Genomic DNA, 26,872 nt, shown 5'->3' with positions numbered 1-26,872 from the left:
CCACCACAATGAAGGTTATCCTGTCAAACGTTGTGTCATTTTCCTGTGTGAGGAAATTATGCAATTAGGAATTTCTTATTTGCAAATGGGAAGTATTTGGAAAAAATAATATTTCTATTTAATTAATGAGGAGAAAAGAGCATGTTTACACTTATATGATTTTTTTAAGAGGTACAACCGAAAATGTAGTTGAATTACATTTGAATTACATTTACTCAGAGTTCATGTTTGAGTGCCTGCTGACAAAATTCAGCTTGAGCCATTTCCTTCTGCAGCTACAGCATTTCCTATGAATTTGGCATAGCACAACAGCAGATAGTGCCATTTATGATTCAGATATGTTTTTCTCAGTTACAGCAGCTTGTGGTTTGTGTGTTGGCATCATTGTTCAGTTGTGTGTTTCAATCAAATCCTTTCAATTTTTAATTTTTGTGGAAGTTTTGTGTGATATATGTATACATCGGTGTGATCTGAAGTAATTTCCTTTGATCTTTTATGGAAAACAGTCTAAAAAATTGTACAGGAAATTCCAATCTGGAAGGACATTCATTGAAATGGGTTATATTTCTAAATTGCTTGCCTATTCAACAAAACCATATTTTAATTAGTGATGCACATTCCAAATGTCAATTTCACCAATGCTGAAAGGAGCATATGAAATACCTTAATAAATGTGCACACATGCTCTGTAATTTCCTAGCTACAGCTGTCAGTTCTCAGTTTAGGCATAGGGTTATCCAACACTTACAAATCAGGCTACAAATTGCAAATGTGATGTCATTGTCAGCAATGTGATGCAGAGAAAGGTGATCCTGGTGCACATTGCTTAAAAAGAGCACTGGAATTAAATATACTAAGCAAAACCATTCGATTCCTGACAGCTACCAAGTGGATAATAACGCTGCATTCCCTGTGCTTGTGTTTGGAAAAAGAAAACCCCTATAACTGATGGTATGCAGTAAATAAGCACACATTATAGAAACACAACTGCTACTTCGATCTGTTAATGCTTCCCTCTGTTGTATCCGATGGTGGTGCCAACATTATGCAACAAGCTCTTGGGTCTCCAATAAATGCCTCTTATCGTTAAGAAATTGTGACAAAGGGCAAGGATTGCAAGATAGAATATGGGACATTGAATGTGTTTTAGTGCGTTTATAATCCTAATCATAAATTTAAAATTGTAAAACTTACAAAAACATTCCAAAACATTTAACAGCTGAATGTTCGAAAACTACTGCAATTTGTTTTAATACTGCCACTGTAATTAAATTGATTGATTCTGTTATTGATTTATAGCATGAACAGCTGGGAGCTGCAGTGCTCACTATAGCTGTCATTGAACATTAATTTACACAGTGTCACCTGCAAGTGATCAACTACCCTGTCAGAAATTCACTCCATGCAAGCAATCGCCAATCAACCTCAGCTTGCATAGAACAGTATTGACCAGTATCAGAAATGGATTTGTTTTGCTCTATAATGCATTTGAATGTCAAGGCAAGGGACATTGAGCTCTGCCTGTAGGGAATTAACAGCTTGATCATTGACAGTGAAAAATCACATCTGATTCTGTGGAAATTTCCAAGGACTTTTAGTGTCTCAGCCGCTGCAGCCTGGATCAAGAAAGTGACTTGGGCCTTCACCTGAATGACACATACAAAAATGTTTCCTAGAAAAAAATGGGGAAAAACACTTTTGCTGAGGAATCATCAGTTAAATAGATGACATTCAAAGGTGTTTTGTGTTGTAGAAGTACAAGGGCAATTTCTATGAAGCTACTATAAAAAAGTCAGTGGGAATTTTTTTTTTCTGTAGGAGAAATTAACACATGAAATAGAACCATACACAGCCTTTGATAAAAGAACTCATTTCACAGAAACACACAGCACACTATCAATGATGGCATGTGGCCAAGGGCACTACGCAAGTGCTTAGGTAGCTTTAAATCCTAAAGGACTCTCAATGAAGCAGCATTGATTAAATACACTCACTAATCACTGTTTTGGGCACTACACCAATAATAGGTATAAATAATTATTAAAAATGCCAGCATGTAAATAATTCTTTTAAATGTTTGTACTCCATCCCTTTTTTCAAAATATTGCCTTACACATGCCTGAGAGTTTATTTACATGTTGTTGTTGTAGAGTTCAGTTTGCAATGATTTAGAAATTCGCCAATGTCCTGGTCTTTGACTTTCCCTGCTGTCCAGGAAGTAGATACACAGTCCCATAGACACAATCACTTACAGTACATTTAAGCTAGGACATCAACCCAGCAGTTCAACTTAGACTCAGCACTTTATTATCAATATGCAAGTGTCTGATTCTTTTTCAGGGAGGAGAACAACAGAAGTGATTTTCTGTATAGTAAAAACTGAAGACTGAGAAAAATTGAACTTGCTCTTAAGAAGTACTCGGTGTTTGTTGTATGGTCTAGTTCTATGATTGTACTGATTAAAATAGGCAGTTTAGTGTTGTACCATTTACTACTGGAAAGTCGAAAAGTATTTGGATACTGTTTGGATGATTCAGTGCTTTATTCTTTTCAAACCATGGGCTTAGATAAACAATTCAGAGGGAGAAGTGTTCTGTGGATAAAGCATACCACGGACTCTCATGTAATGATAAACATGGTTATGAAAAATGCAGTAGCAGCAAAACCCCAAAATGGCACTACATCATAGCAGCAGAACATCACTACCCAGAAGGCTATATTGCAACTACAGCATTTTGTACATTTGTACTGTGGTGCAGAAAACTAGTGGAGCACAATCCCAGTCTCCAAACCCTGTGGGAATTTCCCAGTTTCCCTCTAGCACTGCCATATACTTCTTAGTTGAACGAATTAATTAGGCAGAAGTAACAATTTCACACCTCTGTCGGTAAAATTCATTTGTTTATTTAATGGAACTTAAAATGCTTCTTTTTATATAAACTATTAGAAGTATGAGCTAACATTATAACTCAGGTGTAGCAGAATATAATAGTATTCAAAAACCATAATAGGAAATCCCACTGTTTAGGCCAAGGCTCCCAAGCCTAGTTCTTTGGGGGTCCAGGATCTTTTGGTATTTGTTTCACACAATCTATCAGTTACATAGTTGCTCTGATTATTTAATTTACTGTATAACTGTAATATTTCTAACCATACTACCACTTGCACCTTGCCTGTACATCTGTAAGTGCCTGCTGTCATTATAGTTTTCTCCACAAAGCCACCAATGTGTGTTTTGGGCTTAAGGGAGACTTTATTAAATACCATTCGATACTGCAGAGGCTGCAAACACTGACCTGGGGTCACTTTCATAAGCCATATCTAGGAAAGTGTGAGAAATTACATTTATCAAAATAAAAGAAAGTGTGTCTTATTGAGACTTAAATGCGTTTTTCTTTGCTAGACATTAAATCAGGAAGTGCCGTTACATTTCCTTGTATTTGTACATATTTGCACCATCTTTGTTTCTTTATTTACATAAATTTTCAAACAGATATTTAAATAAAGCATTTTGTACATTGATAACAGCAGTGCTCTTGCATTCCTTTCAATTTTAGAAAAGCAGCAACCCTTTATAGCTATTTTTTTTCTTGTTAAATTATTCCTTAATTCAAGATGTGTGTGTGCATGTTTGCTTTAATGCAGTTTCTGAAGAAAAACAAATGTATAATGCCTGATGTTATGGGAAAGTACTGTGAGCTTCAGAGATTATGTTGTAAGCCTGTATTTACAAGCTCATGCAGCACACTGTCCTCTTCTGACTTCAGCGAGAAAGATTTAACTATTCTAGTCACATCGCTTTCTCCTTGACGGTACTGTGAAGGCAGGAAGGGCTATATAACAAGACTGCATTACGGCCATGTGCCAGATGTTATCTAGTTGGAGCTTAAGGGATAGTGTTTGTTTTCTTTGTAGATACGATGCATGAAAGAAAGTCTTTCTTTTCTAGCTGTTCTTGCCTCTCAAAAGCTTTTCATAAGGAGTTGGTTATACAGTGCAACCATGATTCAGTGAGGGCCAGCCTTTCAGAAACGAAAAATTCATCCATATTTCCCTTTTAAACATTAACTGTGGCATACTGTGCAGTAAAACCTAGATAGATATAGCAGAAGCAGGACAAAATATTAATAGGTATGTGTATCCTAGCAGCATTATAGAATAAACGGCTGCAAGGAAAAGTCAATTCATTGTATCTAGACAGGGAAAACAGGACAAACCTGCAGAAATACTGTATGTATCTGCCAGCAAACAGAAATTAAATCACTTCCATTTAAGAAATAAGGCCAGGGATTGCAAAATGCACCAGACACTTAAGAATTAATGTATTTATTGGTTAATAAATTTTATTTTATTTTGTACAAAATAAATGTAGAACAAAGATATACATAAACTATCAGAAGGCTGAAAGAGCAATGTTTAAATAGCAGTGTTGTTTTCTTTTTTCGGTTATTGTCCTATTTAATTTCCTTCAACACCTTCATGTGTGTTCTGAACAGTTATCTAGTCATGTTAGAAGTGCAAAAGATGCACTTGGTGAAAGCCTATGAATTCAGCACTGTAATCTGCAATGTCAATTATAACAATTAATAATAGTATTGTTATTAAAAACTGGGCTATACATTTAAATATATAGATAAAAGGTTAGAAAGTGCTGTTAGTGTCAAATGAGTTTGGGTGGTGAGTCTCACAAGCAAGTATCCCAGGTCACATGCACATCTTTTAAGATCTTTGTAGCGGCGGATTTTTCTGGAATGGTAATTCTCAGGAAACACGACACCCTGAAACACAAATTACATGCACGGTCGGTTACTGTATTTTTACAGAAAAAATAAGCCAGTGATCTGATCTTTGGTTTTAGATTATTAAGGGGTGCTGGATGTAGAAAGAGGGCAAAGCATGCAGTTATAGTGTACTATCCCAACCTTAAAGGACTTTTTTTAATTTACTGTATATATTCATAATGGCAAAATAAAATATTCCAAATCAAGGTCGTCTTTAACTGCTGTTGACTTAGAATAATGGATGAATCATAAATGCCTAGGTGGAAGCAGTCATCCTTGTATTTTTTTTTAAGATGGTGCACAGGAAAAAGCAGATGTCCCTGCCATCATTCTCAGTATAGCTCTAGGTATTCCAAAGTGTTTTAGGAGCACAGCACATACTGACCCGCATTTATTACATAATGGGAACACATGAGCCTGTTTTGGTGTGGCTTTGAAAGCTTTGAAAGGGACAATGTCTGCAGAAAATGTTTAACCTCTTGTGTCTGACTATAGAACAACCTGACTTCTGTGTGTGGTTCATTTAGTTCCTCTTGTGTCGGTAGAATTTACATGCCCAACTCATGTTTTAGAGGTACATAAGTTACATGTGGAACATTAATATAGATCTGATGATATTAATAAGAAAATAATCAGTCCCTCAAAAAATGTTTGTGCCCTAAGGCAATACACTAAGAGTGAAAGTAAAGTAATCAACCCACTGTTATTCCAAAAATGAATATATGTGATATTGAGATTTTAGATATTTTAAAAAACTCACAATTTCAGATTTGAGACAGAAGATAATTTTTGTGCAGTACAGACATTTTCCCTGGCTTACAGCTCCATGAATTGAGGCTAACTGGAAAATAAATGTCACACTGTAAAGGAGTTCATGTTGTGCAAAAATTGTTATTTTTACAATGAACTGTGAAATTTTATAAATTTGTGTTTCTGATTTTGTGCTGTAAAAGCATAAATGTTTCACATTGGTGGCATATGGACTCCCCAGTGTTATTTGTTATAAGCAAATTTATAAAAACAGAAATTTATGTTTTATAAGTACATTTATAGAAAACAAAATGATGAGACTTACATATTCATTTTCCTTGGAGCATATTTTAATGTAATCTGGGAGGCTCTCTATTCTTTCATCTCTTAGAAAGAAAATACTCTTTTTCTCCTTGTACAGGTAGTAGGTAGGTGAAAGATTTTAACCTCACCCCTCTGTGAATCACATCTGCTTGTCCGTACAGATTACAGAGAAACTGTGGCACTTCACCTGCACTGAAGAGTTACTCTCGTAAACCATGCTAGACGAACCGCTTAGGCCAAAAGACCCAATAAAGCCCAGCAGCAGCTCACCGCAAGATGTTTTAGTTGTTGTACCATACATCATCTGTAACTAACATATTGGAAAAACAATTTAATTGGATCAGTTACAACCTAGTGTAGTCAGTGAAGTGGATACAAGAAAAAGCTCTGGTACAAATCAATTTCTGTCCTCTACAAACTAGGTCAAAGCCTGCTGGTATTAAATAGCCAATGATTTATGCATCATTTACATGCAACTGCAGGTTATATGGTGCACGTACAGTATATGTACATAGAAGATAGACTTAAATTGAAATTACACTTAAGTTCTTCCCACAAAATATGCATTTTCCTTGTATAAATACTAGCATTTGTCAAGGGTTTCTGTCAAACTCTGGGTTACACACAAAGCCCAGCTTCTCAGCACTGCTGTGACATCATCTGCTGTTTTTTTGCCTGTTGTTCTGTCCCATACTGTGTAGGTAGGCAATGAATTACAAGTAATGACATTTTGGTCATTAACTTACAAAATAATAGCAGCTTAATCACAATTTGTTTCAATTACTTCATTAGTTACTTTAAAAGAACAAGGACAATTAAAGTACGACTTTCCGTTTAACTTCAGAAAAATGACACATAAGTGAGCAAGCTGGTGTGTGCTTATATTGTGCACACCTCATAGCCCAGTGGCTTCCCTTCCAGTTGTTTATATACATCTGTCAAATCACAAGAGTCCACACCTCGGAAAAACATCAGTCTTTTCAAGTGAAATCATTTGAAGTGACACTTTGTTTTGGGTAAAAAGGCTTTGGTTGGAACTATGTGCCACACTACCCTATAGTTATTATAACTTCTAATTCCAACATTTGTGCATCTAAAGTCACAGTTTTCAGCCATTGATAGTTGTATTCCCCTTCTAAAAGCTCATTAGCAGGACACAGCTATTCCCTGACTAGCTAAATGAGTATATACAGTGTGCCTTAGTTCCCCCTGTGTCTTTTTCACCAGGTCTAAAACAGCAGAATGCAATCAAAAAAGCCTCATTACATAGTCTTATATATAATGAAGAAGACACGTTGAGAAATTGCACAACAGCAGATGCTAACAGGTTGATTACAAAAACGTTGAACATGGGTCCTTTATTTATGAAACATATTCTCCTATGAAGAAATAGAGGAGGAGATATACAGTACTGTAGGTGGGGACCTGCTTCAATCACAGCCCCTTGAAGAAACACAGCAGCTGTAACATGCCAGCAGCCTCACTGTACAGCAGATCAGGTGAAGTGAAAAAAACACTTCACCAGTTGAATTAAGTGCGGACCAGAAGTGCAGAGAGGAAAAAAAGGACAATCAGAATAAAATTAAAATCCCTACTCTTGCAAACAGCCATGCTGTCCTCAATAACCAATTCATCAGAACCTTAGTTTGATATTTCATCTGAAGTGCCACACCTCTTGAGGAGGTGGTGTGGAAATTCTGGTTCAGAGGAAAGAGCACCTCCTACTGGTCTAACAGCCCCACTTACAGAAGCAACCTGGTTGTCTTGAACAGCTCCCCATCCCAGGCCTGACCAGGCCTAGCCCTGCCTGGCTTCTGAGACCTGAGTCCAGGCTGCCAGCTGGTAACACTGCTGCCAGGTGGAATTATGGGAGAATAAGAGTACATGTTTTACATAGAATTAAAACACCTGCAGGATCTGCCCCCATCATCTGATTCAGCTCTGTAAGATGGATGCTGCGGCAGAAAAAAATAAATACTTGTTTTAAAAGAATGAAATATGCAAAGTTGTACATATGGCTGAAACTGAATTTTAACAATGTTATGGACAATATTTCCACCTCCCATTTGTAAAATAAAAGAATTCCTCATTTGAATTGTCTCTTCCAGATGTTAAAATGTTAAAGACAAAAGGAGACCTTTCAGGGTCACTGATTACCCCCAATTCAATTGATTCCTGATCTCATCCAAATCCTGATTGATCCAGGCACCAACTACACTAGGACTTTCCTTTTAGTTTTGGCTTTTGTCCTCATGTCCTAATGTTGGTTGCAAGTTGTCCATGGTGTTGACATGGCCAATACCAGAGGTGTGAGTCATACCCTTTCAAGGACTGCTCCATCTAAAAAGTTCCTTCATTCCGTTATCCAGGGTTATTAGCATAGCTTGCAGGCCAGGGATGAATCAGGTAGTGGTGCTTTGGGTTTTGTAGTATGCTAAACACATGAAAAGGTGACATTCCCACGAAGAAATTACATAAAAACAAAAACTTGATCTACCTTTGATTTGTTATACAGTACCTAGGTTTGTTCTCTAGCTCTTAATGCAAAGAAGACAGCCACATCACAGTGCTACTGGAGATGTATCTTACAAGCTGCACCCTCCAGGGTTATGGTTTGCATCCTCTTTAAAAGCCACCATAAATCTTTAGTGTGCTCCTTGCCTGTCAGGTATAATATATATTCCATGATATTATACATACGGTATATAACATAGCTCTTCTCTGTAGCGATAACCTTTGTCTTTCTGTTGTGTGTAATTTATTTTTGTAACATTGCATTTAAAATAAAGCAGTTAATAAAAATGTTTTTAATTGGCTCTTTTTCATTGCTGTGCAGGTAGCACACGTTTAGTGCAAAGACCTTGGAATTCTGTAAATGTGATGGTCATATGAAACAAAGTTTATTTTCTAATATCACATCACAAACTCTTTTCTCTTAATTCCCATTTTTGAGCATTTTTTTAAAGAATCAGCAACACCATCATGAAAGAGAAGTGCAGAAAATTGTGAAGCCTGCAATACTGAATCTAAAGTCTAAAATGACAAATTGTTAAACTGAATTAGAACATCAAAATTAAAATATTGACATTTATAAAACCGTTAAACCATTAAAGTACTATATTTCATTAGAATTGAAAATGAACAAATTATCAAAAACAAGTGATAATAATGAGCTTTTTAAAAGGTGCTTTGTGGTATTCTAGGATCTTTTTGATGAATTAAAAAGGAAATTATGAGACAATTATGAGAAATCTGTTTTTGTGACAGATGTTGTGTAAATGATGCATTGAGAATTTTTTCTACATGACGATCATAACATTTAATCTGAGGTTTCAATAAGCAAGGTGTTGCTTTCTGCACTATATATCTCAGATAGATACAGTGGATGCAAAATATTATACAATGCTTTTCGTTTTCCATTAAAGATTAAAAATCAAACATTTGCCTTATATTTTCATTTTTCCTAGTATTCTGAAAGTCAGAGGGTGCACATTATCCAAAGGGAAATATATTTTATTCCCTTAATAGGTGGTGTATGAAAGCCTTTCTGTAAATATTTTACTTTTTTAAAGATTTTTATTATTGAAAATTAATCACATGTTCAAACAGGTAATAGAAACTTTAATATTATTTACTGTACATTTTACTACAACTGGTTCTGTGTGACAATTGTTCTTTTTTCATACTATAATTTCATAAGTATACTTTAACTCTTATTAAAATCTTAACTTATAGACTCTTGGACTGTACTTGGCTTTTTTCATTGTATTTAGGAAAATAAAATATGAAGACTGTTCTATGAGAGAATAGCTTCCTGTCTGCATAATGTGCTTACAAAAGAGTTCTGAATTACCACCATGTGTGCACAAGCTTTATTATTAACAACAAATCTGTTCCCTTTTCAGATCCTGACTTTAAAGACTTGGGAGTCCTCAAACCTCTGCCCTGTAGGTGGAATTTATCCTGTGCTAAGTACCTTTTAAATATTTGTAGCTAGCAGTTTATGCATTGCTCAAGGCATCTCTAATCTGTTTTTTCCATGTGTTTCTCATGGCTCAGTTTGTGAATTTGAAATGGGAGGACCTGAAGGTATTGTTGAATCACAGCAAATCACCAAAGAAGGCAAAGCTTTAGAAACGGAGGCAGTGGACTGCAAATGGTATATCCGAGCTCCACCACGGTCCAAGGTCAGCCCTCTACATTATCATGACTCTCTTCATACACTCATCTGTTTGTCTACAGACTTTTTCGGAAGTTCTTGATTTAATCCAAAGACTTGACCTACCCGCCCATCAGTAATTTCCTCTGCTCAGTGAGGACACAGCAAGTGCTGGGCCTGGAAACTGGGATGGATGGGGAGGTCAAGGGCTGGATTTATGTTATACTTAAGTCTTTTTTTCCCCCATTCATTTTTATGCCCATTTCTGTGCCATAGCTTGTCAAGTTATGAGTTAAGAGTTAAGTTAAGTTGAGTTTTTAGAAAACGTATAGAGTAAATAGTCAAAGGCTAAATATATTTCAGGTGCTATAGTTGCTAAGCATTAGCGGGAAAGTGACCTCTGTAGACTATCAGAGGGATGTTGAAAAATGACATTAATGTCAGTATGCTTGTTAGTGTGCTATGTTTTGTCCTCCTTAGGCTTGCTTAATAAACAGTAATTCCTAATCTTGCAGAGCTAGAAGTGATATACTGGAGAAAGATCAAGCTTAGAGCATAAAAACTTATTTGACATTGTGCATGTCTTTAATCACAGAAGCATTGTCGCTGGATTGCTTAAGGCTGACTGAACAGCTATTCACATTTAGTTCAGTTTCAGTTCAGTTTATTGTCATATGCACAAGTGCAATGAAATGCTTATTTGCTCCAATACAAAGACATTAAAAGAATCCCCAAAAATATAAACACAGAACAGCAGAAGCAACAACAAGTTAAATAACATGCAATGTAAAAAGTGAGCCAGTGGTAGGGGTAGAGTTCAGTAATTTGACTGTTTGTGGGAAGAAACTGCCTCTGAATCTAGAAGTTCATGCCTTTATGCTCCTTTTATATCTTGATTGTTTTTGTAAGCCTGATTTTTCAATGAATGCCTAATAGAAAATACATAGAAATAACAATCAATTTTACTAAGAGAGGGTAAAGATTCTTGACTAATTACATCACAGATTGACATTTTTATCTTATTTCTTTCTCTTTTTATCACATGTGTATCTGAATTATTTAAATATATGCTTCTGTATTTCTTGAAAACACTGGGTGTCAATTAGACAAGCAAAGTACTCTTGCTTATACATATTTCATTTTCCAAAATGTATTTTATGTTGGAATTGTCCCTCTTCCAGGAAATTATAAAGGATAAAACTCCATCTCTAATGGTATTGATATTGATAAAAGTCTATGTGGAAGATGCAGTTTACAATTCAAAATGCAGTCTTGCATCATGTGTGTGTTGCCTGGAGAGAGCATTTGTAAGTTGTAAATGATAAGGCTGCTCTTGGTTATTAAACTGTGATGCTCAGGCCAGCACACTGTTATTGCTGTATACTGAAGTGGTATTGCTTCAACTATCTCACCTTATCACTCAATCAAAGCCTTTTCCCTTCCCTTGACAAATCTGCTGATCTATTGCCCACTGGGATCAGTGTAACTTATTGATTTACCCTGAATTATAGCTAGGCATGTTCTTAATCGATATCTATTTTTAAAGTGGAGAGAAAACCTCATAACATTTTTCTCACATTTCTAAGTCAGTTGTTTCCTTTGAGTTAACTCTAGCTCTCCATGGAAAATTGCAGTGCCTCCCAGATATGCAGCTTCTTCCAGGGGATTGTTTGGTTTAATTTGACACCCATTTCACCAGTTGATTTCAGTCTTATCTCATGACTTTCCAGACTCACAAATCAAATAGCCGTCTGCAATAATGAAATAACGCAAAAATCCTTTGGTCAAAATAGAGAAGGGAAGAAAGGGATTTCCTTTTGCAATCAAGTTACTTGTGCCGTGATGAGATGTAAAATTTGTTGTATCACATACTGTATAGTTATTATTCTTATTGATAACTTGTCATTTTCCCCTGATTTCACATTTTGCAAAGTCAGAATTTTGTATTTTTTACCTTTGTGTGGTTGTCGGTCATGTGCCAGAAGGACTCAGGAAATTAACTGACATAATGAAATAAAAATAGTGTGGCAAGCCAGGCCATTAAAGACCCAGTGACTGCCTGCCACAGGAGGCCACAGATTAGGGCCTCGAGGATTTGTAATATAGTTCACCTTGGGTAATCACAGATGGTATAATTGTTTAATTGTAACGCAAGTTCTCTCCTGAGGTTCAGTTAGTGGGCTTGGTGTGTACAGTATAAGTGTGTGTCACTCAGTGGTAGGGAGCAAAGGATTGATCTGAGTGCTTTGTAGGACTGTGTGTGTATACAGTATCTGTGGAGATTTCCTACAAAAGAGCCTCCTTCACTGTGCTGTACATCTGAAGTGCTTGTTGGTTTTTATGTGCTCAGACCCCTGGAGCCACCTTACTTGGGCAGGGGTCTGTGACAATGGAATACCACAATAGCAGGCATTTGTAGCACTGTGCAGCCAATTAACACCAGTCAGGGATTTTTTTAATAATAGTATTCACCTTGTAAAACCTTAATACACCAAAAAAAAGATTATTTTTTTTACAACAGCAGTTATATCCCTTAGACTAAATTTGATAACAATTGTAAAAAAACACTTAATGATTAGTCCTAATGTAAATTAAATGAAACAAAACATTTTTTGCATTTCTTTTATAATAGATGCACCTGCCTCAGACCTGGCTCTGATAGAGCCCAGCGGTAGACCAAGGTCTGGGCTAATGTAGTCTCCTGATTCTTTTGTCCTTGGTTCATACCAGATACAGAAGCTATCTTCCCAGATCCCAGCTAATTTCATTCTTTACAGGTGGAGAAATAGCGGTATTCTCTCAGAACAATTTTAACACAAAAACAAATGCAGAAATAGGATACTACTGTTTTGTATTCTGTGTTGTTATAATGAAATATAAAATAATGTATCACGAGTCCCTGTTGTTCTGCAGTACAAAGATGTTCGTATTTGAATCCAGCATCGAAACAATCACTCGGCGCTGGTAACAGATAAGATGTCTCTATAAACATGATTTGCATTTCAGATGCATCTAATGGATTCTCTGTAAGCGTATTCAGTCAATGGGAAGAGCTGTCATAATCTGTTCTTTCTACAAAGAGTATAAGAAATCTGTAGCTCACTACAGATTCAAACCTGGGTGGTCAGAGTGGTGCTCATGAGAGCCTGGGCACTGCAGATTGGCAGTGTTTAGTGAAACGGAGGCTCACCTGTACCAGTGTGCCGCGGTGTCACGTGACGGTTGTGACACATCACCATTCCCTTAGCGCAGTTGAAGCCCTGTGACCTTCTGGAGGCAGATGGCTTTGCCAGTTGTGGGACCACCAGGATTTGTGAACGCTCAGCTAGTTGGGAAACACTCTTTTCACTGAGCAGGTAGCTGCACTCTGTCCGCCGGGAGATATTCGGAGAGGGGCACACAGAGGGAGACTGGTATCGCTGCAGCACCGCATTGCAGGGAAAGGTCTGCCTCTTGCCTGTCGGGCGATGGGTGTGAAGGGGTGCGAAGCTGTGGGGCACTTCAAACCAGATTGGGGTCTGGGGGGGGGCACGTGGCTTGCAGTGGGAACTGGCCTTATTTCGCTCCCATGGGTTTTAGAGAGGTGGTGACCATGCGAGAGGTCAGCTGGACATCCCACCCCTGGGAGGGCATGCATTTCTGTAACGCCACTCTGCAAGTCTGAGCAGGATGGCTCTCGTTAAAGATTGCTGTGCTTTACCATTGTGAGAGAGCGGTGTATAAAAATGGGGAAATGACAGTGAAGCATATGCAAGTCACTCAAAATGGGGCGGAAACCATAGGGGACCAAAGTAGCAGTGCTGTATTAGCATGGAAAACCACAGGAAACTGGAAGCATGTGGCAGACTGTGAGGGTGCAGTAGAAAGACAGGATGAAGAGAAGTAATTGATTCTACAGTGGAGCACAGAAAGGGCACGAGAGGCCAGGCTGTTCCATTTTTATCAAGATTAAAAACCTTTTATGATCTGTTTGCTATGGAAAATGTCTGAGCTAATCAGCTACTATATATAACCACGATAAATGCCTGTTGCAAGTTGAATTAATAAAATGAGGATATAATCAAGAGAATTCTTGATTATAATCAGGCTTTCATCCATTATCAAAACAGAACCTTAACAGCATATTTTATGAGTTTCAGTGAGGGCACATTTTTACTTCAAATCTTTTGGAAATACTTCTATAGTTTAGTAGGGGGTCTAAAAGGGAAACTGTGCAATTCATTTAAAAGCCCTAATCCTATACTGGTAAAAAATGCTTCTCTCTTGTGCCTGTGTAATTCCTGTATAGTCATGTTGCCATGGTTAAGACTTTCCCCCAGATTTAATCAGTGTTTAATCTACTAACTGCAACAACTGTGTATATGAGTTAACACCTTTGATTACACTGTTTGGCACACACAACCCCAAAAGACATTTCTGCCTCAGCCTGTTAAATGTAAGTTTTTCACTTAGTCATGATACTGTATATGAAGACTTCCCAAACTCAAGAGGCTATTTGTACATATTTTTCCTTATAAAGGAAAACTCATGTGACAGATATTTTCATCGGACCTCTGTGTATTCTAAGCCATGATTCAGTGTGCTGTTTATGGAAGTTCTGTTGTGGTTCCTGGCACTCAGACTTTCAGATGTAAGAAACTGAGATGAGGATAAATCACATCTAGAATAGCTGCTCAGATAGTGTGGGCACTCGCCAGCTGGGGTTTAAAGCAGCCCCAATGAAAAGTAAGGACTGCATTATTAAAAAAACTACACCGAGACAATAAATTGAATGTTTCTTAAAAGGCACAAGTCAAGGTGTGCAATTTTGTGGGGTAAGCAATACTGCGCTTACATAAACTGTACCTTATCTTGATGAAAGCTGTTATCACAGGCACTTTCTTAATGCAGTCATCAATTATGTCATTGTAAAAAGTTTTCTTCTTAAATCAAGATTAATGCTTACTGTATACGTAGTTGCCTGTCCAGACAATTGATCCTGACACACTGTTGACTACAAAATACACATATTTATATGATTTATTCTGTTATTTGCAAGAGACCTGTAATGTCTAAATTATTTAACAGATTTTATTATAATAAGAACCCACAGATCAAGAAATACAGAGAGAGGTCAATGGCTTCTTCGATCTTCTGTGAACAAGAAATAGGGAATCGTTTAAAAAGCAAGACTTTATTTTTTTTTTAAATACAGAAGACATTACATCCAATCTTCCCCACTAGATACCTAAGGTTGACCTCCCTAATACACTCAGATCTGGGTTAAAGTCATTGTTAAGAAAAAGCGTTGCTTTCATAAAATAACTAATGCTACACAGGTGAGCCTTTTAGCTGATGCTAAAAAGGAAACAACCTTCAGTCCGTAAACAGAATACAGCCAAATTAATGGGAGAGAAAAACTCTACCTGGCAGTTTAAAAATAAAACTTAAATCTTTTGGCATGTATGAATAATACAGCTGCTTTCCATGAGCTGGATCAGTGAATACGTCCCTCAGTGCCCAACACGTGACAGGTGACAGGTGACAGGTGACAGGTGACAGGTGACAGGTGACAGGTGACAGGTGACAGGTGTCAGTTCGTCAGGGAGGATCCCAGGACAGCAAAGCTGCAGCTCACACTCTCCTGACTGTCTGCTTCCCTTCCCAGTCTGTACACAGCTCTCTTCCCTGTTCCTCGCTGTCTCTTCCAGAACTGCACAAGTGGCATGGGCTGACTGGGGAGGTCACTGGGAAAATCAGCCCAGCCACCTGATGTCCACCCACGTTGTGTTGTTATCTAGTTAGATATCCCTGAATCTGAGGGAAGCTATTCATATAAAATTTCTCAGCTGCCCAAACACACTTCAAGAGACACAGTGGCTCTCCCAACACACCACAGAACAATATTCTTCTTGTAAAAAACAAGTGAGTCATAAACTGTGCAATCTCTTACGCTAACACAGCATCACTCTGAGTGCTTTCTTCTGTGCAAAGCAAAGTATCACAATTTTTTTTTATCTTTTAATGCGTTGGCACATTTCTGTTGCACAAACCCAGACTTAAGAAAGCTCAATGAATTTACACTGAATTCCTGCTTTGATGAATGCAGTATAATGTAACTTTGCTGTTTCATATTTGCAAAGAAAAAAGATTTGATAGTGCATATCCATCTGTCATTCCAGTGTTATCACATACACAGAGATTCTTCATTTTTTTCTGTCAGTTAAAAGAAGCAATGTCTGTGATTTTAATGTATTAGTAGTTAAGCATCTGGAGAATTTATGCTGTTTCTGGCTGCCAATCCCATTTCAACACTGAAAAGCAACAAATGAGACAGAGAAAAGGCTGTAACACAGGATTGCTGTAAACTGAAATATGCCAGTACATTAAAAGATAACAAATAAGAAGAGATATGGATGAAACACTGTGCTGATAAAATTACAGAATGGATGCTACCATTTACTCTCCATTCATTTAGGCTGTGGTGCTCACAATGTGCTTACTCCATCTTACCTGAACTGTTTCTGGAAAAAATCTGTTAGAAATGCTTGATCTTAATGCTAACAGCTGAAACCAACTGCAAAACACTCTGATGTTATCAAAAACATTGTGAACTGCTGAACTACTCAAGTATTGTCAAAATATGAATGTAAAAGTAGGAATGCTTTATATTTTTAAAGCAAAAATTAGATGAATTTCATATTCCATTACAAGGTAGTCGGGCCATTATCACTAAGTTCAAAAGCTTTCTGTATACTAATAATTGATAGAAAAATTAATTTACTTGTGCATATATAACATAAAAGTTGTGGTTTTATTGTGATGTTCATGATCCAATGTGTTCACTCTGTGATTTTCTGGTACATAGAATGGATTCATACAGAGGTATTCTCTAAGGTAATGTTATAAATATTGAATATGTATTACAAGTATACTGTATAAATGCTTTGTGGATGGACCTGGCTTTTTTCTACTCTGTCATTTTGTTTTTCCTCGTTCTGATATTCTCGCTGATTGTGATTCAAAAAGATTCACTGTGTTTGGGGAAAAAATCCATATAGTTTGGTGTACTAAATCAAAGACAGCTCTAACACAGGCAAAAGAGAATGAAAAGGGCCCTTCTGAACTGGGGATACTTAGCCTGTTGTGAGATTTAGTAATTTTTACATCTCCCTATGCCTAATACAGCTGCAAATTGACACAACAGTTTGTGTCTCGGATTCAAGGCATTGCAATTCTGTGTATTTCCTCATAACACCTCAGTATCTCAAAGAGCATGTTAATTTTGGGTTCAAAATGTCAGCTGAATGTTCCTTTCTGATAAAAGGTGAATATGCAGAGTTGACTTTTTGTACCATTAAATTCATCCTGTGAATTTTGAAATGTGAATGATCCACACGCGTATTTGTATAATTTGTATAATTTACGAAATGAATATATGTTTTGAAACTGAATGCTCAAACTGACAACTAAGGGTAAGATCAGTTGCAGTAAATGTCAGCAAAAAGTAAAGAGAAAAATCTGAAATGTTGATTCTGTAAATATTCAGACCCATGAACCCAATATTTGGTGGAAGTACCTTTGGCAGAATTTTATATCAGCACTGACATTATGATGACTGGCTTGGATGTTTTTGTGTTGTTAGTATGCTGTGTTTTATGCTTACTAGGCTTGCTTATCAACAGTAATTCCTAATCATACAGAGATAATTTATGTATCAGCAGCACAAAAAGTGGTTGAGGTAAACTGCTGTTTTCACAGTGAGACAATTATTGTTAAGTATCATGCCATCAGTATGATTCTGTTTTTTCAGTCATAAGTTTTATGCAAATGGTAGAACAAGGAGAAAAATATTGAGATGCTCAACACTATTGTCGGTGTTTCATTCATAGAATATTATATATGTGGGATGTTTTTTGACACTGTTTTGTTGCTCTCTGTTCAGAGAAAGCAAATGCTTGTACTGTAAACACTGGATGACATTTTATTCCTTGTTAAAGCACAACTGTAGAGTACTAGTCCTGACACTTTTAACTAGTCAGATGCTCAAGCAGCGCAAGTGCCAAGTATGAAAAACGAAATGTACAGAATTTAATGTAACTCATTCTCTTCAATTCAGCTGCAGCGTGGTGGCTCATACATTAGCTCAATTTGAGGTTACCTTTCAGCACCCCCTTCATTCAAGCCTGTAGATGAAAGTACCATTCAGAAGCAGGTGAAAAGGAAAGTCTGTTGGTAATGTAATAGGCGTTGGTGGTGTAGGCGTGTGAATGAACCATCAACAGCATGCATTAGAGTAACAGAATCTATTTGCTGTTTTATAAGGTATAGATGTGTGATAAAATTATACTCTGATCAGCAGCGGAATGTCTCTAAGAGGAAGGCAAATGTGACAGCTGCTTTTAACAGGCACGTATTTCTGCCTAGAATCCTGTTAAAGCCAAACTGACATTGTAGGGACTATTAGTTTTTTGCATCAATGTCATTCATCTTAAGGAATTAAAGCATTACACTTTCTCGTCATGGTGAAGCACAGAGCACTCATTAAATGTAATGACAGTATACCATGGGCAGCAGGCTAGAACCAGAGCCAGGATTGTGTGCTACCTCAACCTAATACGCTAACAGCTGGTTAAATTGTAAAACCTGTCAAGCAACATTTCATAGCAGAACCTTGTATGTAGATAATCATAGCCCTCTGGTTAATAATTTTAAAGCAGTGCTGCTAGACAGATGGGTAAAGGCAATGTTGACTCAAGAATTACTTCTTGCAATAACTGAAGTTAATCTTTTAATGCTAAACTTTGAAGATATTTTTCTGTGTAATATGATTCGATGTACAGTATGAAACCCCAACATTTGGGGGAAAAGAGTCCTCAAATCCAGTTTCAATCTGTGTAGTTTAGAAAAAGAAAAAAAATATCAAGATAACGTACATCATGGTGTTTGTTCTTGTGTTGTCTGCAGATCTACCTGCGGTTCCTGGACTATGAGATGGAGAACTCAAACGAGTGCAAGCGCAACTTCGTGGCCGTGTATGATGGAAGCAGCTCGGTGGAGGACCTGAAGGCCAAGTTCTGCAGCACAGTGGCTAATGATGTGATGCTGGTAACAGGGCTGGGAGTCGTCCGCCTGTGGGCTGACGAGGGGAGCCGCAGCAGTCGATTCCAGATGCTTTTCACTTCCTTCCAAGAGCGTAAGCACTGTGACAGTGGAGCACACCTCCCACTGCACGCCCCACACCGCAGCTTCCACACCTGACGCTAATTAGGTCTGCGCTTTAACATCCCCACGCGGACGCGGACGGTGTTCAACCTTAGAACCAGAGTATTTGCAAGCCGGCTACAAACGATTATTTTTGTCCTTCATACACGATCCTCTCATATACTGGAAAACAATCGCCGTTCCAGATGAGTACACACTGGCACACCGTTCACTCGCTGACGAAGAACAAGAAGCTCAGGCAGTACCTTTTTGAACCCAACACTATTACAGAGCCAATTCTCTGGCAATGCAAATTAACAATTACCTAAGTGACTCTAAGTTACTCTAGCCAAAGTGACTCTAGCCTCACCCAAGGAAGAGTGCCTAGAACAATAAAGTGAGCAACCCCAAGGTTAAGTTTAGAATAAGATAGACAGATAAGACTTTATTGATCCCAAAGGGAAATTGATGTAAAGTAGTAGTTAAGTAAGTTAAGTAGTTAAGTAAGCATCCATTATCTGGATAAGGGTATCCCAGCAGCAGACCAGGGCACAAGCCAAGACTAAACCCCAGACTGGGCAGCAGCCCATTGCGGCCTCTCCACTCCCACCACACACATGCAGGCCAGCAGCAACATTACAGAGACTGCCATTATCCTAGCCAGCAGGCCTTGGCAAGTGTGAGCACACCAGAGCTCAGAAACTGGCAGTGGAGAACATGCTGGAACCACAGAGAACATTCCCTTGTCCACAGTCGAACCCGGGACCCAACTGTCACACCCCCCTTCACTTTGTAATTAATTAATCAAAATGTATATTGGGTGAGTAGTGTTATTCATTATTGAATACAGAGTTGGACAGAAACATTACCAACTAGAGGAGCAAACAGGTCTATACCAGTAGTAGTTCTACAATCTTTGTGGTTTATAGAGTCCTTTTGAAGCCAGCCCCTTAAAAAAAGAAGACACAAAACTGGCATTAAGGGAAAAGTGCAGACTTGGTATTAACAGAATGTCCTTAATGTCATTGTAGTTTCCATCCAGAACTGTATTTAGGAAGCATCAGCTGAAATCGTGTAGAACTTGTATAAAGCAGGCAAACTGCACACTGTCCATTGAATTTTTAGTTGTGTTAGAACAGTTTTAGTAGGGCCTGCTTCAATACTGGATAATTGGAGTGTCTGTAACTGCATGCTTGCACTTACCCAATGGATTTATCTATTGATTTATTTGTACATACAGAAGAACCCACAGCCATGGACAGAAGTATTGGCTCACTCAATCACCAACAATGTGACTAATATATTACACAGTACTTATAATAAATAATGTTTTTCTGCCATTGTGTAGTGAGTTTTAGTTAATTAATTTACGGGGGTAAATTCTGAGTTTTAAAATTAAGTATTCACTCCCTGTGTCTTAATTAATTCCCTGAATTAATAGTCATTGAAGGAATATCCAGTAGTCTTGGATCTGATGCCGTTGTTAAGTATTTCAGCAAATAAGATTTATCACCCTTAATAAATTAACCCAGCTGCAGCGGGAGCATGTCAATACGGAGGCTGTGACTCAGTGCTTAATGGCTGTACGTGTGTGTGCTGCTCAGCGGCTCCTGCAGTGCGTGTGCAGTGGAGCTCCCTGGACACACATCAGGAGCAGAGCAGACGCAGCCCGTCCAGGAGGTTCTGTTTGCTTCTGCCATTCTGCTGCCCAGGTCCTGACCCCCAGCACCAGGCTGGTCCAGTTCTGTTTGAGACCTGGGAGGTATCTGAATCTACCTGCATCATTTCAGGACTAAATCATTTCAGAAAATCTTTTCACTTTGGCAGAGTGGATTAGGATCAAGCCGGCTACAGTTATTTTCCGTGATTCTTTTAATTCTGACAAAAAGTGTTAAACAGCAACGTGCATACGCACATGTCTGGCAGCAGAATTACACTGAGCCCAAGAGGAGGAAGCACATTTGCCTTTTCTTGATACATGAACATGCCATCTTTCTAAAATCAGGAGTCCTGTACCTTTCAAAAAACCCTGTTTCATGCACACAGCTTTGTGTTCATCTGATTCGATTCAGAAATGCCTGAAATATTCCTTAGTTCTTTTCAGCTACAATTGCACTGAGGTACACATTCAAAACTGGCCAAAACTGGCAGGTACACTATCTGAAGCTGTGCACAAAAAAGGAAAAATGTGAGGCTTAACGTTAAAAACCTGCATAGCAGACAGTACATCAATGACATTTACTGTAGATCTCATGTTAGCAGCTTTAGTCTTTTGTCCTTCCACTCAATTACTATTTAATTGATGTACTAAGGGAATGTTCTGGTGTGAACAAAAGACCAATTATATTATAATGTGACTAGGAATTAGTTTCACTGGAGATTAGTCTTTACTTACCTTTTAATAAAGTCTGATTTGTGTGTTCCAAATGATTGGTTATGAGTGCTGCAACGCCGCCTTGTGGTGAAAATAAGACTAGTGCATGTCGTAATCTCAGATGACTAATCTTGTCCTGTGACTGTGAAAGTGAATTCACAGCAGCGAAATTGAAGGTAATTCACTGGCAACTTTAAAGACTTGATAAACTAAATATTTAGAAATTAGATAGAAGTGGAGATAATTACATGTTTAAAAATCACTCACAAATGACTTTTCAATCAATATGTGTATTGTACTTAAGAATATTTAAAGCAGATAACATTTTAATTCAATTGTTCAGTGCATTACTGTAACTGCACAGCTTTACAAGTGGAAAGAAATTAGTTAAATGTCCAATGAGTTAATGTCTCAATGATGGTACGACAAGCATAAAACTGTGACAAATTTCCTCCTACATTTCCTAATCTTTGTGACTGCAGTAGTGTACTATTGTGCAAGACTCACTTAAACACTGTCACATTGAAAGTCTGATTTGGTTGTTAATAATCTTGTTTCCCAAGAACTAAAATATTTATTCATATATGTTAAAGCTATTGTAAAATACTATATACGTATAGCAGAATAATATAGCAATATTAATAGTAGTATAGTAGAGGAGTAGAAAGGCCAATGTCTATGGAACTCATATTTAGAAGATGTTTCTCTCTAAGTACATTCTTCATTGGGACACCGGGAGACAAATTTGGAGATTGAGAGTTGTAAATTTTGTAAATTCGTTTTTACGGTTTCACAATATACACTTGCAGACACACTCCACCATTCTGTACTGTAAACACAACAATTTATTATTGATTTCTGCTCTAAAGTTATGTAATGTGAGTGTTTTGTTACACAATGTACAAAACGTACCTTTGGTACTGTAGTTCAAGCTTTACAGAGAAAAAAATCTGTATTCTTGAGCTGTAGGGGTAAATTAAAAATTCACAAATGGCTCAAGTTTCAATGAATCATGCCTTAGATTGATGGGGGCCAACAGCAAAGATTAATTCACTTCCACACAAATGACTATGCATTTTACTCCAATAGCCACAAGAAGTGATGTCAACTTGGGTTCACTTTCATTAGACAAATGTCACATGAGTGCATTTGTCAAAGCTTAAGATTCAGTTTTATACATGAACAAATCCCATGCATATTTCAAAGTGGCATGAGATGGAGACTCACACAGTGCAGACAAAATCTGTGAATGTATTGTAGAATACATGTTTACGGTCATTGACTGAAACTTTTAGAATTCTCAAGTGTACCCAGAAGCTGCTGAGCTAGGGGTGAGTTTGATATTACAGTATATGCTAATTCCCTGTTCCTCCATGATATGTTTCAGCTCCTTGTGAAGCAGACACATTCTTCTGTCACAGTAACATGTGCATCAACAACACCCTTGTGTGCAATGGCGTTCAGAACTGTGTCTACCCTTGGGATGAAAACCACTGCAAAGGTAGGCAGGCGTTTCTGGCTGGTCATGTTTCTTTAAATGGCTCAGTGCATTTTTAATTTAGCAAGTCTTGATGTTCAAATATTCATACAGTGGTAACATTGGGAAATATTGCTTTATCATACTCTGTGTGTTTTACAGTGAGCTTTGTTTAAGTAAGTGGTTTTCTATAAGACAGCTTTCTTTTTATTGTAGTTGTATTATACTATATCAGGATATTGTCACTTTCTCTACAGTAATCATCAATAAGGAAGGCAAACTTAAGATGAGGTGAAGAGTCTAGACATTTCAGACTCCAATCTGTCATTTCTGTTTGGTCCAGTGTATGTGGCCTCATCTGCTTTTCTTTCTGTCCACCCAGTAGAGAAACTGGGGAAGAATGAAGATGTGAATGTAAAATTTTAAGTGCCCTGATCTAGGGAAATAAGAAGTGACTTCGCTTTGCAGCAGAGGCTGCGTTCACATGGAGTGACTTTGTTGTAGCACTTGGTGCAAAGCTGAAACTGTTGTCACTGTTTGTCTATTATTGTAACATGTACACCATTCTGTCATTTTTAAACCATTTTAAAATGTTTCCGGCAAAGGTCCTTTGAAATATATGTACCGAAGTAAGTTATGTAGTGGAATACGTTACGACTCTGAGTTTTTTGTACTTTAAGTCCTGAGAAATTCTTTAATTCAAAGGCCTTACTGACTCTTTGCTTTCTCAGAAACCACAGGATGTCAGTAAGGCTATTCCAATGAAAACGACATATAATAAATAATCAACACATCAACCACAGCCAGATTATGAAACATCATCACTTCCAACAATTCTACCACAGGCTGACATTTAATATGACAAAACTGCAAAATGAAAGGAAGCAGTGTGGTCTTCACACGTAGATTGGCAATAACAAAGGAGATGGAAAATGGAAACATTTAATCCTAAACAATGGTCTTTTCCTGGGGTCTCTTTCCCATGAAAGTCATCCCTGTTCAGACTTTTTCTGATGGTTGAGGTATGAACAGATTTTTGTGACTTCCTGGATGATAATTCTCTGGGAGGTTGTTAAGGAGATGTTAGCAGGCCGACTGGTCCTGAGTAGAGTCATCGTGGTCTTGAATATTTTCCATTTGAAGGCTATATGTTTGACAGCCGATGGAGCTTCAAATGTTTAGATATAGTTTTGTAACCTAGTCCAGACCGATAAGCACCAGCTACTCATCTCTAAGGTTCATTTAAATCTCTTCTGATGTCATAACATCTTGCCACTACCCTGTAAGGCGAAGACCAAACTCGGAAAGGTTCTGATGATTACTGTATGTAGGACAGGACAGCCCAAACGTAGTCCTCATTTACTTGTCTCCCAGTTTTTAACTACTCAATTCTAATTTCTCCTTCAAATATGCAATGTAAACTAGGGGTTAACATATTATTCCACACGTACTGAAATGGAAATGAAGTGGTGAAAATATAAACCCTTTTGATTAATTAAAAAAATACCATTTGGGATTGAACAAGGATATCATGCTAAGAAATTGTAATTCCCATAATTACTGCATATTGCTGGTTCACAAAACATTTAAGATGGCTTACAAATTTTATAGGCTATATATATTTTATCTGTTCCATTATTATTGCAATACTTCATAGTTATGCCTTAACTCAGACATTCTTAACAAATGTAGTGAATTGATCTGAAAACAGTGAATTGGGAAATTCATTCAGAAAGCAGTGTCACAAGCATTTGGCTCATAATGCTGTTATACAGTATCAGTCCTTGCTGGCTCATGGAGGGCATACAACTTAATGGAAATGTGCCTCTGCTTTATTGCAGTGTGCTGTAAGGGACTCTTGGATCTGGAAAAACCATATGACATTTAAGGCAGACAAATGTATGTAGTGTTGCATGCAGGTAGCAAAAACATAAATACAAGATCAGAAAAAATAGCTTGAAGGAGCTAACTGAAATAAATAGGTGTTTTTGTCTACACTTCATGTTATCTTCTAGACAATAGACAGTAGCACTTGAAAGGCAACCAGTATGTTTGGATATACTGTACATAGTTTAAATCTACAGTATCTAAATACATTAATGTCCTTTTAAAATAATTATTAGTAAAACCTCACTTACAGTAGAATGTTGTATATAACTGTGGTCACCAGATAGCAACAAATATATTGCTGCTCTGAAATCATCAATGAAGAGTGACCAGACACATTCCCAGGTTCAAAGTAATGTCCTGCACTAACAGGCTAAAAGAGATCAATCTATTTAGTATTGAACAGACAGGACTATGGGGGGCCCTAATACAAATGTTCTTGAATCCTCAAATGCACTGACAAAGTCAAACCAATGAACTTCCTGAAGTACAAATGGAAGTGTATTTAAAGCTGAGAATAGGAGTCACTGTTTTCTACAGTGGGACTATGACACAAGCTAACCAGCCATATTGACAAAGAGGCATTACAAGTAACCAAACGAGTTAGATACATGGCCTCCTCTCATTTACAACCTTTATATTCATGTTTTCTACATATTAAATTAGTGGGGTCCCAAGTTGTATCACAGAACAAATAAAGATTGAACAGTGTATTTCTGAGAAAATTCTAGGTTGTTTCCTGTGAGAGGTGATAAATACCTCATGCAAAATCTAAACTTATTGATTGATAACTTATCGATTGTATGTGTTTAAGAGAGACAGTACCGTGCAGTTGCTGTTTGGTGGATTTTGTCATATTAATATACATACCTTTAAATGTATCGATTGTGAAATGGCTTTTATTAGGGCATGTTCTAACATGAGCTAGTGGCTGATGTTTTGATTACCTCCAATCCTTTTGATGTCTTGTGTTGTCTGTCTTGATTACTATCACCAGGTTTTGTACTGAAAATGGGGTTGCAGGTGGTCTTGATGTCACCTGTGTGATACATGCATTTGTTATGTCAGTGGACTAAAATGTAACTCAGTATCTTTACATCACACAGAAAAGAGAAAAGCGAACCTTTTGGACAACCTCACCAACACCAGTGGGACGATAATTGGAGTTACCTCATGCATTGTGATTATCCTTCTTATTGTGTCTGTCATAGTTCAGATCAAACAGCCACGCAAAAAATACATTGTAAGAAAAGAAGACTTTGATCAAACAGTATTTCAGGAGGTGTTTGAGCCCCCTCACTATGAACTGTGCACTCTCAGAAGTACGGCAGCCTCCGCCGATCTGGTGGACCTTGCCGAGGACTTTGAGAACTACCACAAACTGCGGCGATCTTCGTCGAAATGCATTCATGACCATCACTGCGGGTCTCAGATGTCGAGCGTGAAGGGCAGCCGCAGCAACCTCAGCACGCGAGACGCGACCATCCTGACCGACGCGCAGCCCCAGCCCGTCAGGCCCCTGATGCCCCCGGCCAACAGGAGGAGCATCCTGGTGATGCGGCACAGCTGCTCCCAAGACGCCGCAGACGGCTGTGACCTGGACGAAATAGAGGAGGTGCCCACAACCAGCCACAGGCTCTCCAGACATGATAAATCCGTCCAGCGGTCAGTATCCATTGATTTTTGATGAAGACTTTCCCATGGGGACTTCTTTGCCCAGACATTTTCTTCCCGTTTTCCTGTTTTCTGTTTTGTTTTGAGGTTGCAACTTCTTTATTTTTCTTTGATCTTTTCCCTCTTTTCATTAAGACCTCTGCAATCATTCATGAAGGGATAGATTAACTGGAAGAGATGCAGTCGCTCCCGACCAAAGAAAGTTATCATGTTGTCTCAGTTCTTTAGTTTGATACTAAAACTAATCACATGCCTCCCTTTCA

At 37.8% G+C, this 26,872-nt stretch overlaps 1 protein-coding gene across 5 annotated transcripts in view; it reads left to right on the top strand.

The window, feature by feature from the left end:
* The window catches only part of neto1l (neuropilin (NRP) and tolloid (TLL)-like 1, like), a 66,096-nt gene that overhangs the window by 32,569 nt on the left and 6,655 nt on the right, over positions 1-26,872 (top strand). For all 5 annotated transcript variants that reach the window (XM_088644263.1, XM_088644261.1, XM_088644260.1 and 2 more), the window contains exons 5-9: positions 9,761-9,802; positions 9,915-10,042; positions 18,961-19,189; positions 22,959-23,072; positions 26,042-26,600. In XM_088644263.1, coding sequence (XP_088500389.1) covers positions 9,761-9,802; positions 9,915-10,042; positions 18,961-19,189; positions 22,959-23,072; positions 26,042-26,600 — 1,072 coding nt within the window. The remainder of the gene's footprint in view (positions 1-9,760; positions 9,803-9,914; positions 10,043-18,960; positions 19,190-22,958; positions 23,073-26,041; positions 26,601-26,872) is intronic.

The sequence above is a fragment of the Lepisosteus platostomus genome, chromosome 8 (assembly GCF_059453375.1).
Source record: "Lepisosteus platostomus isolate fLepPlt1 chromosome 8, fLepPlt1.hap1, whole genome shotgun sequence".
Classification (NCBI taxonomy): Eukaryota; Metazoa; Chordata; class Actinopteri; order Semionotiformes; family Lepisosteidae; genus Lepisosteus; species Lepisosteus platostomus.
This window is presented reverse-complemented; position numbering and strand designations above follow the sequence as displayed.